The 14000-nt window shown below is 43.7% G+C and overlaps 1 protein-coding gene across 6 annotated transcripts in view; it reads right to left on the reverse strand.

Annotated features, from left to right (window-relative positions):
• INTS10 (integrator complex subunit 10) overlaps nt 1-14000 on the reverse strand; it is a 30592-nt gene continuing 16592 nt past the window's right edge. For 4 of the 6 annotated variants that reach the window (XM_058289904.1, XM_058289903.1, XM_071212687.1 and 1 more), the window contains 6 exons: nt 13412-13520; nt 8320-8399; nt 6613-6775; nt 5337-5430; nt 2321-2398; nt 1-317 (listed from right to left, as the gene is read on the reverse strand). In XM_058289904.1, the coding sequence (XP_058145887.1) occupies nt 161-317; nt 2321-2398; nt 5337-5430; nt 6613-6775; nt 8320-8399; nt 13412-13520 (681 nt within the window). In that variant the 3' untranslated portion in view covers nt 1-160. The remainder of the gene's footprint in view (nt 318-2320; nt 2399-5336; nt 5431-6612; nt 6776-8319; nt 8400-13411; nt 13521-14000) is intronic. The other 2 variants (XM_058289906.2, XM_058289905.2) reach the window with 1 other exon arrangement.

Raw genomic sequence — 14000 nt, forward strand, 5'->3', positions numbered from 1 at the left:
TGAAATTTAAGATGATTTTTATTTACAAAACAAGTTGAGGTTTTCCTTTTACAAAAATTACAAAAAGTGGCTCTTAAAAATAGAAATCGTTTCCGGGACTCTGGGGAACCACTGCGACGCAGACAAGGCGCCGGAACCGCAGCCCCGGGCGGCCCGCGGCTCAGGCCAGCGTCTGCAGCAGCAGGATCTTCTCGTTGACGCAGAAGCGGTGCAGCACCACCATCAGGTTCTCGCCGCAGCGCGACACCTGGCGCTCCATGGCCAGGCGGAAGTCCTCCTTGACGCCCTTGGTGATGCCCCGCGTCACCGTGTGGTGCCTGCGGGCGGGACGGGGAGAGCGGGCCGGGTCAGGGGCGGCGCCCCAGGTCTACGTGCAGAAAGCGGCTCAAGAAAGAACAAGCCCTGGCCAGCACGTCCCTGCCCACTCCTCGGAGAACCCTCCCGCTCGCCACGAGGTGCTTTCTAACGCTCAGCTTTGGGTCAAGCGCCGCCTGCCTGAAGCCGGGGCGCTGCCACCAGGCAGCCCTACTGCGGGCGGGTCAGTTACTGGGGGCCGCGGGGGTGCAGCCCACGCTGGCCCCCAAGCCCTCGCGTCCCGCCAGGCCGGCAGGCCCTGCAGAGGCAGCAGCGGGGAGCGACACCAGGCCGAGCCGGCGCGGCACGCGCTTCCCGGGCGGCCCCAGCGGGCCACGAAGGCCAGCGGCGTCTGCCTCCTCGTGGCGCCAGGGCAGCGCGGGCCTCGTGAGCGCCGCGCCCCGCAGGCCACGCCAGCGTGAGTCACAGGGCAAGCCGGGGGTCCTGAGGCCAGCGTCGGGCACAGGCGGAGAGAGGCAGGATGCCACAGGGCAGAGGCGGTGGCGTGAGGCCCTGCTGAGCGGCCCTGGTCCAGGGGCTCACGGAGGCCCGGACGGTCGGGAAGGGCCAGGGGGAGCACAGGCCATGGCTCTACCACACCCCAGAGCCATGCCTTAGGAGAGGAACTCACAAAGCCCAGAACACCTGAGAGGCCAATGTGACGCAGGAAGAGAGAAATCTAGCAAAAATCAACGGCTCAGCTAGGAGGAAAGGGGCTTTTACCATTAGTTCAGTGATCTGGGAGATTTCCACAAAGAGAAGCCACCTCCACTCTACCTGCCCATGTTGCTAATTCCCTCAGACACAGGAACGGGACTTAAGATGAGATTTTTGTATTAAAACCTCTCTAAAATGTCTTTTTATAAATTATACTATAATAAGGACAGGAGGTATCATAGTATAAAGATGCAAGGGAATGTAAGGACAAAAAAGTCAGGCTTTGCGAGGCCAGTAAAGATGGTACAGGATCTCTACCACGTCCACGGACCCTGGAATGAGCTGCACCACCAGCAGCACTGTTCCTTGTGGACGTTTCTAGTCAAGTCCTGCTGGTCAACTCAGTGCTGAGGACACAGGCTGGGTGAGGCTGAGGCCAGGAATCCCACTGGGGCTGGATGCAGCTCATTCCATGCTGCCCGAAGCTACTTCTCTTCTGGGCCCCAGACTATGACCTCAAATTGGGGCCGACCCTCTGACCAACTCTAAGTGACTGATGTTTGCAGACACTAAGCTATAGAATGTCAGTGGATCAAAGCAAACTCTCCCCTTACTGCTAGGAAAAATATTATCAGGTTATATCCTGTGGATGGTGGTTCCAAGTGATTCCATAGCGTTACTTCCACATATAAAGAGCAGCATAGCTCAATGATATTCTTATCAGTGCCTCTATCACTCTGGTTAAGCTTGAATGAAAAAGAAAATTAGCTGGCTTTTATGGTGGTTTGAGAACAGGATGAGACAGCTAATAAAGGTGACATTCCTATCAAATATTTTCAATTCAGTAAGGCAAACCCTGAAAAAAACACACACATTATCAGTGGCAGGAAAAAACCTGTGCTAAAGCTTATTTAGACAAAAAACCTTCAACAATGGTGATTAATATGAAAATCCAAATTTAAAATATACTTAAAATAAACTTCAGGATCCTTAAATATTGATGTTTTCTCATAGGAAAACCATAGTTCAGCTCCTGATCTAATGTGTGCTTAATCTAACACAGTATTATAACTTTTTCTTCCAAGATCCATAATGATTTTTAAATTGAACACAAACACATTGGCAACTTATGGAAAAAAATAAGAAATGTTAACAATATTACAACCAGATGGTTTGCCAAGGGATGCAGAACAAATTAAAAAAAAAAAGCATGAAAAAGGGCACTGAATAACAAAGAGCTGAGAACCATGGGCAGTAGAACATGTTGACAAAACAGCACACTATGAGCAGGTGTTTTTCCACGTGGTACCTGTCAGCAGTCTGTATGCTGGGCTGAAGCACAGGTAAGAATTCCTGCTGCAGTAACCCCAGGGGAGGGCTAGAAGGCCTTTAAAAAACAGCAAACAGCAGCATTCAAACACCCACACCGACTCACCCTGCACTGCAAAAACAACACTCCAGAGAAAATGCAAAAGACTGGAAGCAGACTCTGTGGGAGCTCTTTGACCCCAGCAAGCCCGGCTGCGGCTCTGCTTTTCAGGCGGAGGGAGAGAGGAGCAACCCCTCTCGCTGCACCTGCTGCCGGGGCACCCCTAGAGGCATCTGGGCTCCTGGTCCAGGAGCTCAGACCCCTTGAGACTTGGCATAAAAAGCAACCAGTGAGGGAAGAGGCTGATGAAATGCAGTTGAACAGCAGCGGGGACAAGGTTTACATCTGAGAAGACACATTGGCAAATCCGGCTTCCTCCACTTCCAGCTCTTCTCAGAAACACTCCAATCCCAGAAGTGCGCCTGGTGCCTTTCCGTAACCATCTTTGACAGGACTGAAGCAATCCTGTAACAACCTGGAGAGCTTCTTCCAAGGGAACTAGAGGGGCTGGCAATGTCTCTGATAAAGTAGGGTTGAGTTTGAATTTCAAAAAGCATTAGGAGAGCTAAGCTATTTAATAAACTGTAAAAAAGAACTGGCGTAAGAAAGAGTCCTGGGTGGCTTTGTGGAATTCTGTAATAAAGATTTAGCACATTAAGATGAGTGACGACCTCACAAAATTTCTTATCAACCCTATTCAGAGCAGACCCAGGACACTGTTTGCCATTTTGATCTAGTCTGATGCAACTAAGATACTGCAAATGTCAGCAGAGACATTTCTTTCTTTTACAGAATAAAAGGGGCAAATGTCTAGGTAGCAAAGAAAGAGCCCCTCCCTCTTTTCGGTCAGGCGCCACCCCCGTGCACATCTCTGCCATTCCCCGGCGGGCGCCACCCACCAGCTCTGCAGTGCTGCAGGGAATGTTAGGAACCCAAAGGCAAAAGGAGTAGGGACCTTCTCTGCAAGCTTTGGCCCACACCTCAGTTAGCCAGAACTCTGCCTTGGGCGGCTGGCGTCACCTCCGTGGCTGAGGCGTAAGCACTGTGAGGTGCCGATTTCAAATGAGCCCTGAGACTGCGCCAGTTCCCACCGGGTCAGCTCATCAGGTAACCTGCCTCCAAGCCGGTGAAAGGGCAGGCTTCCTAAGAGGCTAAATGGTCTTCTCTAGGGAGTTAGAAGACACTAAGGGCTATGCTGACCAACGTGGGAGAGCACGGAACTATCCTGCAAAAGCCCAGAAACGCACGACGTGCACCCCCGCCTTAGCCTCAGCTCCCCTTTACGGTGCTATTACCTGGGCATCCAATACCCCTTATGCTTTAATTCCTTGTCCTAGGGATTGCAGGCAGGTACCTGTGTCACTGTTTAGCTCAATAAAAACTCTTTGTTAAAAGAAAAATGGTTCACTATGATGAAATTTGAGGTCCAACTGTCAATTTTCTGGCGATCTACTCTTTGCATTCCCACAGCAGTTAAGCCTGACCTAGGTTAGGTGAGAATCATTGGTAGGTTTAATTCTACATAAATGGAGTTTGGTTCTACTAAGGTTGTCTCTGTATTATGAGGATTTGTACAGAGACTAAATGAGAACAAATTAAAAAGCTATTAAAGGTATGTTTTGCATTTCCAGCCTCAAAACCTAGAAAAGAAATCACAACACAAAAGCGGTTACCTGGCGCCCACATCAAAAAATAATCTTTATTCCAGAACACCATTAAGAGTATTTTTTAACCATGCAATTATTTCCCCCCATAGTATTTATTCACAATCCTAGAGAAGTAAATGGAATTGGGAAGATGAGTGGGTCCAGTTCATCTTGCTTAAGCAATATAATATACAAAGGTCTCATTTTAAAAAGAAGAACATTTGTTCTTTTATTTTAAATGTATGTAGTACTTATTAACATTTTCAGGATAAAGGGAAAATTTTGTTCTTTGGAACGGATCCTACAAAACTCTAGTTTTGACAGGACCTAAAAAATAAATGTCTGCTGTGCACTAAATTGTTAAGGCTTTAGAAGCCCGGGGTGAGCATTTCTTACTTCCCTCCCTCAACATTCCTAAATACTACAGAGCTAGAACAAGATGTGGAGTTTTGCTTTTAACAACTGAAAACTCATTTATTCCACAACTGAGGTATAAAGAAAAATGAACACGCTCTTCTACCTCAGGGTCAGTCCCTTGCAGGGGCTCTAACACGGACTTTCAGACATGCCGAATAAGCAGGAAGCAAAGGAGAAAGGAGGCAAATAAAACTACAAGTGGCACTTACAGAGGAGAGGATATATTTTCCAAACTACAATGAGTACTGGGGGGATAGAAGCAAGATTTATGAACTATTTAAAAATCATAAATGGTCTCTAGCTTGGTGTTCTCTCACCTGGGTCAAGATGAAATTTCAGTCACATCGTGTGGGAGGGGCGAATGAGACTAAGTCTCCTGAAACCGGTCTGTGCTTCTCTGAGGCACTGGACATGGCTATTTTGCTTTGTAGTACGTAAGCAATGAGGATTGCCTAGGAGGGCCTCAAGTAAATCTTTAAATCCATAATACAGTTTATGAAAAAAAAACTGTCATTGCTCCTAATGAATTTTCCGCATCCAGCACAACTTAAGCCTAGTTTTTCTTAATTGAAAGCACTCTATGTCCATTCAGGACTTTATAGAACCAACCTGTAAATTTTGGAAAAGATGTAACAAATGAGTCTTCTGTCTAGTGAAAAGGTCTCTAAAGTGACAGAAATAACCCCTATTTACTATGTTGAGTCAGAAATGCAGTTAAGAAAACACAAGTCTTTCAAAAGGTACCCAGAAAATTTATCTACTGTCAAAAACAAGGACCAGGTTTGGATTTCTTTCTATTAAGTTTCTGAAAAGCAAAGCAATATATAAAAATTTCCTACAAGCTCATAAAAGGTAAAGACTTAGCATGGAAGAGCAAAAGGTAGAATGCTTACTTGATCAGCATTCCTTGATTGGGTAGTAATTCCAAATGAATTTTCCCACCTTCCTGAGTTCTTAAGTAGGCAAATTCCTCCAGCATATCAATATCTGTAAGCCAGACTCAGGAAAACCACAACAAAGTGCCTGTTCTCTCAGAGGAGGAGACAGAAGCTCAGAATGACTGAGCAGCTTGCCCATTGTCATCCAACTAACAAATGCAGGGTCAGTATTTGAACCCAGGTCTGTACAATACCCAAAGCTTATGTTCTTCCACTAAACTGCCTCCTAAAGAAAACTAAGATTTTCAGGCTACATGACTTGAGGACAACATACTTCTCATCTATATAATAATTAAACAGATTCTATATACGCATGAGGGCAACAACTTTTGTTTGCTTACTAAGAAATGAAAGGTGGTGATAGGGTTAGGTGTTTTGGATTACTGATTATGAAATCCATAAAATTCAAGTGACTATTTCTTCATAGCTAGGGTGCAGGGATTTTTAGATACTCCTGTGAATCCCCCAAATATTATTCAAAACTTCGATGAAGCAAGCACGCTTTTCTGATGAAAAGTTCTATAGCATTCATCAGATTCTCAACAGGTATCTGTGTCCAAAGAAAGGTTAGGAACCCTTCGTATTCTAGGCACCTGGTCAATGGTAATCAGATTCCTTACAACTGAAAAATAATGTCTCTAAGATGAGCAACGAAGTATAGTCACCTCAATTCAAAGAAGGTCTCTGCCTAATAAACTGGGGGCAATAGAGCTTTACCTGTCATTGAAAGCACTTCCTGTGTGGGGCAGCATCTCTGGTGGGTACACAGTGCAGGTGAGAGAGCTGTGGCCTGGTGCCCTAATGACCGATCCCAGGGGACATCTAATGTCCAAGAAGAGGTCAGAGTAGACAGGCACTGTTTTCTTTTTAGGAGTACTGGGGATTGAACCCAGGACCTTGTACATGGGAAGCAGGTGCTCCATATTCTGGCTAACTCAGCGACTGGGGCCTGCCGGGAACCTGTAGGCTTTTACTTCAGGGCACCTTAGGTGGCTTCCTGGAAATCGGCCGGAAGTGGAAAGGGAACAAGGTTGCTGATATTCCTCAGCGGAACCTTTTATGATGTTTACAAGACAGGCTGACACAGCCCCATGTTTTTTTTTAATCGCCATTCTTTCTCTTTTTTTCCCCTAAAAGGGGCTAAGTACATAATAAGCAGTTAAAACCCTTATTTCTACCCAGAATGGTTTGTTCATTTTTCTAAAATATGCTAGAACAAGGAAAAGGATACTTGTAACATAATTGAAAAAATTCTCATATTGGAAATTTCCTTGTTGGCAGATCTTGTTTACAGCTTTCAAGAAGAGAGTCTCTCCCCGCGGCCACTCCTGCTGAAGCAGTACGATCACATGCCCCAACGCCATGTCATCCCTGTTGTCTGTGAAAGCTCTAAGCTGTGGAAGACGAAAAAGGAAATCGGGATAATTTAAAATACACCAGATACAACTTCCTAAAAAAAAATGCTGTTCTTTGTAATTGTGTGCTGAAGGTCATGAGGACAAGGAAGGTGCGAAGGGAAAACGGTGCTACTTAAACTTCACAGCTGCTTCTGAGGAGGGTTGGCCCTTATAAGAGCAGCCCTCTGTGCTGTCAACAGGGCTGAGTGAAGGTGAGAATAAGGGCTACAGACAACTGGACGGTTCTGTACAACTGAGAGGAGAGTTTGGAGATTTTTTTAAAGGAGCAGTTAGGAGTAGAGGATGGGCAAGAAGCCATCAAAGAGGAGAGGGCTTGAGGAGGACGTGGGATTAAGGAGAAAGAAAGGCCAGCAAGCAACAGTGCAGGAAACTGGGGTGTGAAATGCAGACAGAGCTAATGGGACTTTTTGTTTTAAATGAGCAGCTTGGTCTGATATCAGGCTGTTTCCGTTGCCTCAAGTGATTCTGATGATGATAAGTTTGGGAATTACTAAAATAGAGGCCCAATACAGTTATTCTCTTGTTCATAAACCTCCATGAAAATCCTCTCTGCTATAAGGCTCGGGCCTACCTACAACCAGAATCCTGGTGCTTTCTTTCTTTCTTTTTCTTTTTTAACAATTAACATTACTTTTTTCCCCCCCTCTCCTTCACGGCCTGCCGCCCCCCCCCCCCCCCCCCCCCCCCGCTGTCTGCTCTGTGTGTCCATTTGCTGTGTGTTCTTCTGTGTCTGCCTATATTCTCGTCAGCAGCACTGGAAATCTGTGTTTGTTTTTGTTGCCTCATCTTGTTGTGTCAGCTCTCCGTGTGTGTGGCGCCACTCTTGGGCAGGCTGCACTTTCTTTCACGCTGGGCGGCTCTCCTTACGGGTGCACTCCTTGCGCGTGGGACTCCCCTACACGGGGGACACCCCTGCGTGGCAGGGCACTCCTTGCGCCCATCAGCACTGCGCATGGGCCAGCTCCACACGGGTCAAGGAGGCCCTGGGTTTGAACCTTGGACCTCCCATGTGGTAGGTGGACGCCCTATCCATTGGGCCAAATCTGCTTCCCCCTGGTGCTTTCTTAACCCTCCCAAATCTCTTGGGCCTTTATCTTGATGCCTAAAATGCTTTCACCCACCCAATGTATATCTTTATGATAATACATTGACTATCCGTCTATGAAACAAAGACCATTTGTATTACCTTCTTCTGGTAGCTAGTATATTCTGACTAGTAATGAGTTCATAAAATACTTACTGATCCCTATGAAGGACAAGGTTATTTGCATATCTGTCCTACAATTATTTGTAAACTCCTCAAGGATGGGGATAATTTCCATTCATCTTTGCCCACAACAGTTGTTATTTCATAAATATTTGCTAATTCCTAGTCCATGTGTCTTTCCCACTCCACCAACATACCCTTTAAAAGCACTAAACTTACATTTATTCACAAGGTTCTCTACTCAAGTCATCCAAAATGATAAGAACAATATTTCAAATTAAAAACTGATCAGACTAATCAGCTTTAAACTTACCTTAAAACAGGCTAACATTAAATGCAGGCAGTAAGGCATAATAGCCTTACTGGTACAAGGCAGAAGCTTCAGATCTGAACCTGACAAAAGTTCATAATATGCATGTTATTACCAAAGAAAATATGCTTTAAAAAACATATCCTTAAAAACATTACCAAAGAAAATATGCTTTAAAAAACATATCCTTGGGAAGTGGACTTGGCCCAGTGGTTAGGGCGTCTGCCTACCACATGGGAGGTCCACGGTTCAAACCCCAGGCCTCCCTGACCTGTGTGGAGCTGGCCCATGCACAGTGCTGATGCGCACGAGGAGTGCCGTGCCACACAGGGGTGTCCCCTGCATAGGGGAGCCCCACGCGCAAGGAGTGCGCCCTGTAAGGACAACTGGCCAGCAAGAAAGAAAGTGCAGCCTGCCCAAGAGTGGCGCCGCATACACGGAGAGCTAACACAAGATGATGCAACAAAAAGAAACAAAGATTCCTGGTGCCGCTAATAAGGACAGAAGCGGTCACAGAAGAACATACAGCAAATGGACACAGAGAGCAGACAACTGGGGTGGAGGGGAAGGGGAGAGAAATAAATTTTTAAAATCTTAAAAAAATAAAAAAAACATATCCTTAAAAAAGGGGTGTGCCTCAGACACAAACATTATTATACTCAGTGATGGTGAAATTGGTTTCTTCCTGAATGGTCTCTGGATTTCATTTATCAGTCTTCTATCCTAAACATGCTTAATACCTTTCATTTAAAAATATTTCAAATATAAAAAAAATTATATAAAGAGAATATTACAAACACTGTGTGCTTGCCAGCTAACTCTATAAAATGTTAACATTTGCTTTGATTTTTAAATATTTTAACAAAATGAGTTACAAATTCAGTTGAAGCCTCGTGTGTCCTTCCCAGATCCAATCCTTACCTGCAGTCGTAATCATTATTCTGAATGTGTTTTCATCATTCCTGTGCATAATGCATACTTTTTACCACATAAGTTTATATCCATAAACAACACAGGAAAGTTCTGCATATTTTCAGTTTACTATATAAATGGTGTCATACTGTATGTATCCTTCTCCAAGTTGCTTTTTTCACTCAATCTCATGTGTTTGAGATCTATCTAGATAGGTACATGTAGTTCTAGCTCACTGATTTTCACTGCTATTGCATATTCAGTTGTTTACATATACCACAATTGACTTATCCATTCCCTTATGGTGGAAATTGGGAGTTCCAATTTTTCACAATTTATAAACAATGCTGAAATAAACATTTATCTAGATTTTCTTCATGTACACTTGGAAAGCTTCCGTAGGCAATGGCTTTCAACCAAAACCGCAATCAAATTATTCTGGCTTTTCCATTTAGATAATCAGTTCTCTGAGTACCAACTGCAGCATAAACTCATCCTTCCTCCACTGAATTGTACAGCCCTCTGTTCCTAGATTCTCTATTCTGTTCCGCCAGTCAATCCTTATGCCAATACTATCCTACCTTATGACTACAGCTCTAAAATAAGTCTTGATGTCAGGTAGCTCAATTCTCACTCATCTGATCCACTTTTGTTCCACAGAGATAACTAATTTTTTAAAGGGTCCTGCCTGTACCTTATATATTTTTTTTACTATGGAATATTTCAATCATATACAAAGCAAATACACACCCACAAGACCTTCAGTAATTATCAAAACTGTCACTCTTTCTTGTTCTAGAAACCTTAGTATTCTAAGAAATCTGCCTAGCACGAGTTGTGAAGACATTTCTTCTAAAAATGTTATTTTTTGGACTTTCCATTTAGTCTATGTCCATCTCAAACTAATTTTTGTGACTAATGAGGTGGGGCTGCCCTTTTTTCTTCCATATGGAAATCCATCTGTTTCAGCATCATTTGTTATAGAGACTTTCCTTTCACTGCTAAATTACTTCAGTGTTTTTATTGACAATTATTGACCAAAAAAGTGTGGATCTATTTCTGGACTCCCCATTCTTCTAACAATATTACACTGTCTTGATGACTGTGGCTTTATATTGTCTTACTATCAGAAGTGTAAATCCTTTAACTTTTTCATCTTTTTCAAAATGGTTTGCCTATTCTATCTTGTTATTTTCATATAAATTTAAGAATTTAACTTGTGAATGTCTACCAAAAAGAAAAAAAACAGCCTGCTGGGATTTTGATTGGAATTGCAATGACTCTATAGATAAATTTTGGAAGGAATGACATCTTAACAATATGGAGTCATTGATTATGAACATGATACAGCTTTCCTTTTTTTGAGGACGTACCAGGAATTGAACCCAGGACCTAGTACATGGAAAGCAGGTGCTCAACCACTGAGCCACACCCACTCCCCCATCTTTCCATTTTTATTTTTATTTTATTTTATTTTTTTTTAAAGATCTATTTATTTATTTAATTCCCCCCCCCTCCCCTGGTTGTCTGTTCTTGGTGTCTGTTTGCTGCGTCTTGTTTCTTTGTCCGCTTCTGTTGTCGTCAGCGGCAAGGGAAGTGTGGGCGGCACCATTCCTGGGCAGGCTGCTCTTTCTTTTCACGCTGAGCGGCTTTCCTCACGGGCGCACTCCTTGCGCGTGGGGCTCCCTCACGCGGGGGACACCCTTGCGTGGCACGGCACTCCTTGCGCCCATCAGCACTGCGCATGGCCAGCTCCACACGGGTCAAGGAGGCCCGGGGTTTGAACCGCGGACCTCCCATATGGTAGACGGACACCCTAACCACTGGGCCAAAGTCCGTTTCCCCATCTTTCCATTTTTAAAGCTCCTTTTAAATCTTTCTCAGCAATGTTTTGTACAGTAAATGCAGAGGTTTTGCACATTTTATATTAAATCAATCCCTAAGTCCTTTATGTTTTTTGATGCCCTTAGGTATTTTTTTACATTCCTAAGCGTTTCTGTACGTGCCAACCATTATGCCTTCATTCCTTTTCCTTGCCTTAGTGTACCAGCTAGGATCTCCAGCATGCTGACCTGAAACGGTGAGAGACGTTCTTCTATTGTTCTTGATTTTATGTGGGGAAGAATTTGATATTTCAAAGTTAAGTATGACACTGAGGAAGTTTCCTTCTATTTCTAGTTTCTTGTGAGTTTTTACCATGAATAGGTGCTGAATTTTAAGTGCTTCAAGATAATCACAGGATTTTTCTCATTTATTCTGATAATGTGGTGAATTACACTGATTTTTGTAATCCATGCTTGCTTTCCTGGGATACCTGGTCATAATAATTTTTCCTTCTTACGTATTGCTGTATTCTATTTGTTAATATTTTGGTAAAAATTTTGCTACCTATGCTCATGATGGATACCAGTCTTTAATTTTTCTTTTCTTTAAATGCCCTTGTTTGTTTTTGTTATCAGGGTTATGTTGGCCTCATAAAATGAAATGGGGAGTTGTCTTTCTTCCACTATTTTCTGAAAGAGTTTGTGTAGGATTAGTGTTATTTCTTTATTAAATGCTTGATAGAATTCACCAGAGAAGTAAGTCATCTGGGCCTGAAGTTTTCTTTGTGGGGAGGATTCTGGTAACAAATTCAATTCCTTTGATAGATACAGGAATATTTAAATACTTGATTTCATTTTGTGTCAGTTTTAGTAAATTGTGTTTTTCAAAGAATTTTTCCATTTCATCTAAGCTGCTGAATTTATTAGCATGATGTTATTCATAAGATATTCTTTAATTGTCCTTTAGATTTCTGTAGGCTCTGTAGCATGACATCCCTCTTTCATTCCTAATAGTGACAAGTACATTTTCTTCTTTTTTTTTTAAAAGTCTTATTTTATTTATTTCCCCTTGTTGTTTTGCGCTGTGTCTTCTCTGTCTCTTCATCTGTGCCAGGAACTGACCTGGGACCTCCCACGTGGGAGAGAGGTGCTCAATCGCTTGGGCCACCTCAGATCCTTGCTTTGTTGTCTCTCATCATCGTTCCTCTTTGTGTCTCCACATCTGCCTGTCATGCCAGCTCACTGTCTTGCTCGTCTTCTCCAGGACGCACCAGGAACCGAACCCAGGGCCTCCCACGTAGCAGGTGGGAGCTCAATCGCTTAAGCCGCCTCCACTACCCCACTTTCTTTTTTTTTTTTTTAAGATTTATTTTTTATTTCTCTCCCCTTTCCCCCCCATCCCCAGTTATCTGTTCTGTCCATTTGCTGTGTGTTCTTCTGTGTCCACTTTTATCTTGTCGGCAGCACCCAGAATCTGTGTCTCTTTTTGTTGTGTCATCTTGCTGCATGAGCTCTGTGTGTGTGTGGCACCACTCCTGGGCAGGTTGCACTTTTGTCATGTGGGGCAGCTCTCCTTACGGGGTGTAGTCCTTGTGCATGGGGCTCCCTACATAAGGGACACACCTGTGTGGCACGGCACTCCTTGCGCGCATCAGTACTGTGTGTGGGGCAGCTCACCACGTGCGTCAGGAGGCCCTGGGTTTGAACCCTGGACCTCCCATGTGGTAGGTGGACGCTCTATCAGTTGAGCCACATCTACTTCCTACCCCCCACTTTCTTCTTGATCAATATTGTTAGGGGGCTGTCAATTTTACTAATCTTTTCAAAGAACTAACTTTTGGCTTTATTAACTTTAACTATTTTGTTTTCTATTCCAATGATTTCTGCTCTTAACTTTATTATTTCCTGCCTATCCTTTAAGGGGGGAATTTAGATCACTGACAGTGAGTCTTTTTTTCTCTTCTTAAATAAACCTTTCAAACTATAAATTTATGTGATTTTTTTCAAGCAATGTCCAATTTGAGGTGAAGCCCAGAAGGCCCAAGACAGAAATATGCTAAGACATACTTCTCAACTAATTATCTACAAGTTTTCTAGAATTGGTAGAGCTAGGAAAAGGAGTTCACTGATATTCTTCAAAGAGAAAAACTCTGCAAGTGAAGCACACTTGAAGAAATGCAGATTTACAGCTGTGTATGAGACTAGAGCCAAGGAAAACCTCGGCCAGGGATTAACTTTTTATACAATTTGTCAAGCCCTGCAGAGGAACGGTATTATCTCATCAGGAACTGTAAAAACATTTCCCAGCCTTGGGTCCTAAAGCTATCTTTACAAAATGAAAACAAAACTTGTTGCTGTACCTTTTCTGAACTTGGGCTTTATTTTTGATGGCTCCTCCCGTGATTTGCCTCCGTCTTGAATGGGAAGTATCATGTAGCACATCAGCTCGAGGACCTGTTCACATGTCATCTAAAGAAGACAAGACCAAAAGCAACTAACCTGAAATTTTTCTGAAACTGAAAACAAAACCAACTCAAACGTAACACCAAAATATCTGCAGAACCCCATCTAAACCCTTTCTTGACATAGATGTGGAATGGACACAACCAAGCCAAGGTCCACAGTAAGGATCAGAGTGGACTTAATGATATTCTATTCATGAACTATTGTGGTTAATAATCGAGAAAATGTGGCATTGATGTGGAAAAAGTGGCCATGGTGGCTGCTGGGTGTGGGGAATGGGAGGAAGAGAAGAGATGTGAGGCATTCTCGGGACTTGGGAGTTGTCCTGGGTGGTGCCCCAGGGACAACTGCCGGACGTTGTATGTCCTCCCATGGCCCACTGGATGGAACGTGGGAAAGTATGGGCTATGGTGTGGAACACGGGACATGGGGTGCAGCGATGCCTGGAGATGTACTCACCAGATGCAATGGATGTGACATGATGAT

Source organism: Dasypus novemcinctus, chromosome 29 (assembly GCF_030445035.2).
Source record: "Dasypus novemcinctus isolate mDasNov1 chromosome 29, mDasNov1.1.hap2, whole genome shotgun sequence".
Classification (NCBI taxonomy): domain Eukaryota; kingdom Metazoa; phylum Chordata; class Mammalia; order Cingulata; family Dasypodidae; genus Dasypus; species Dasypus novemcinctus.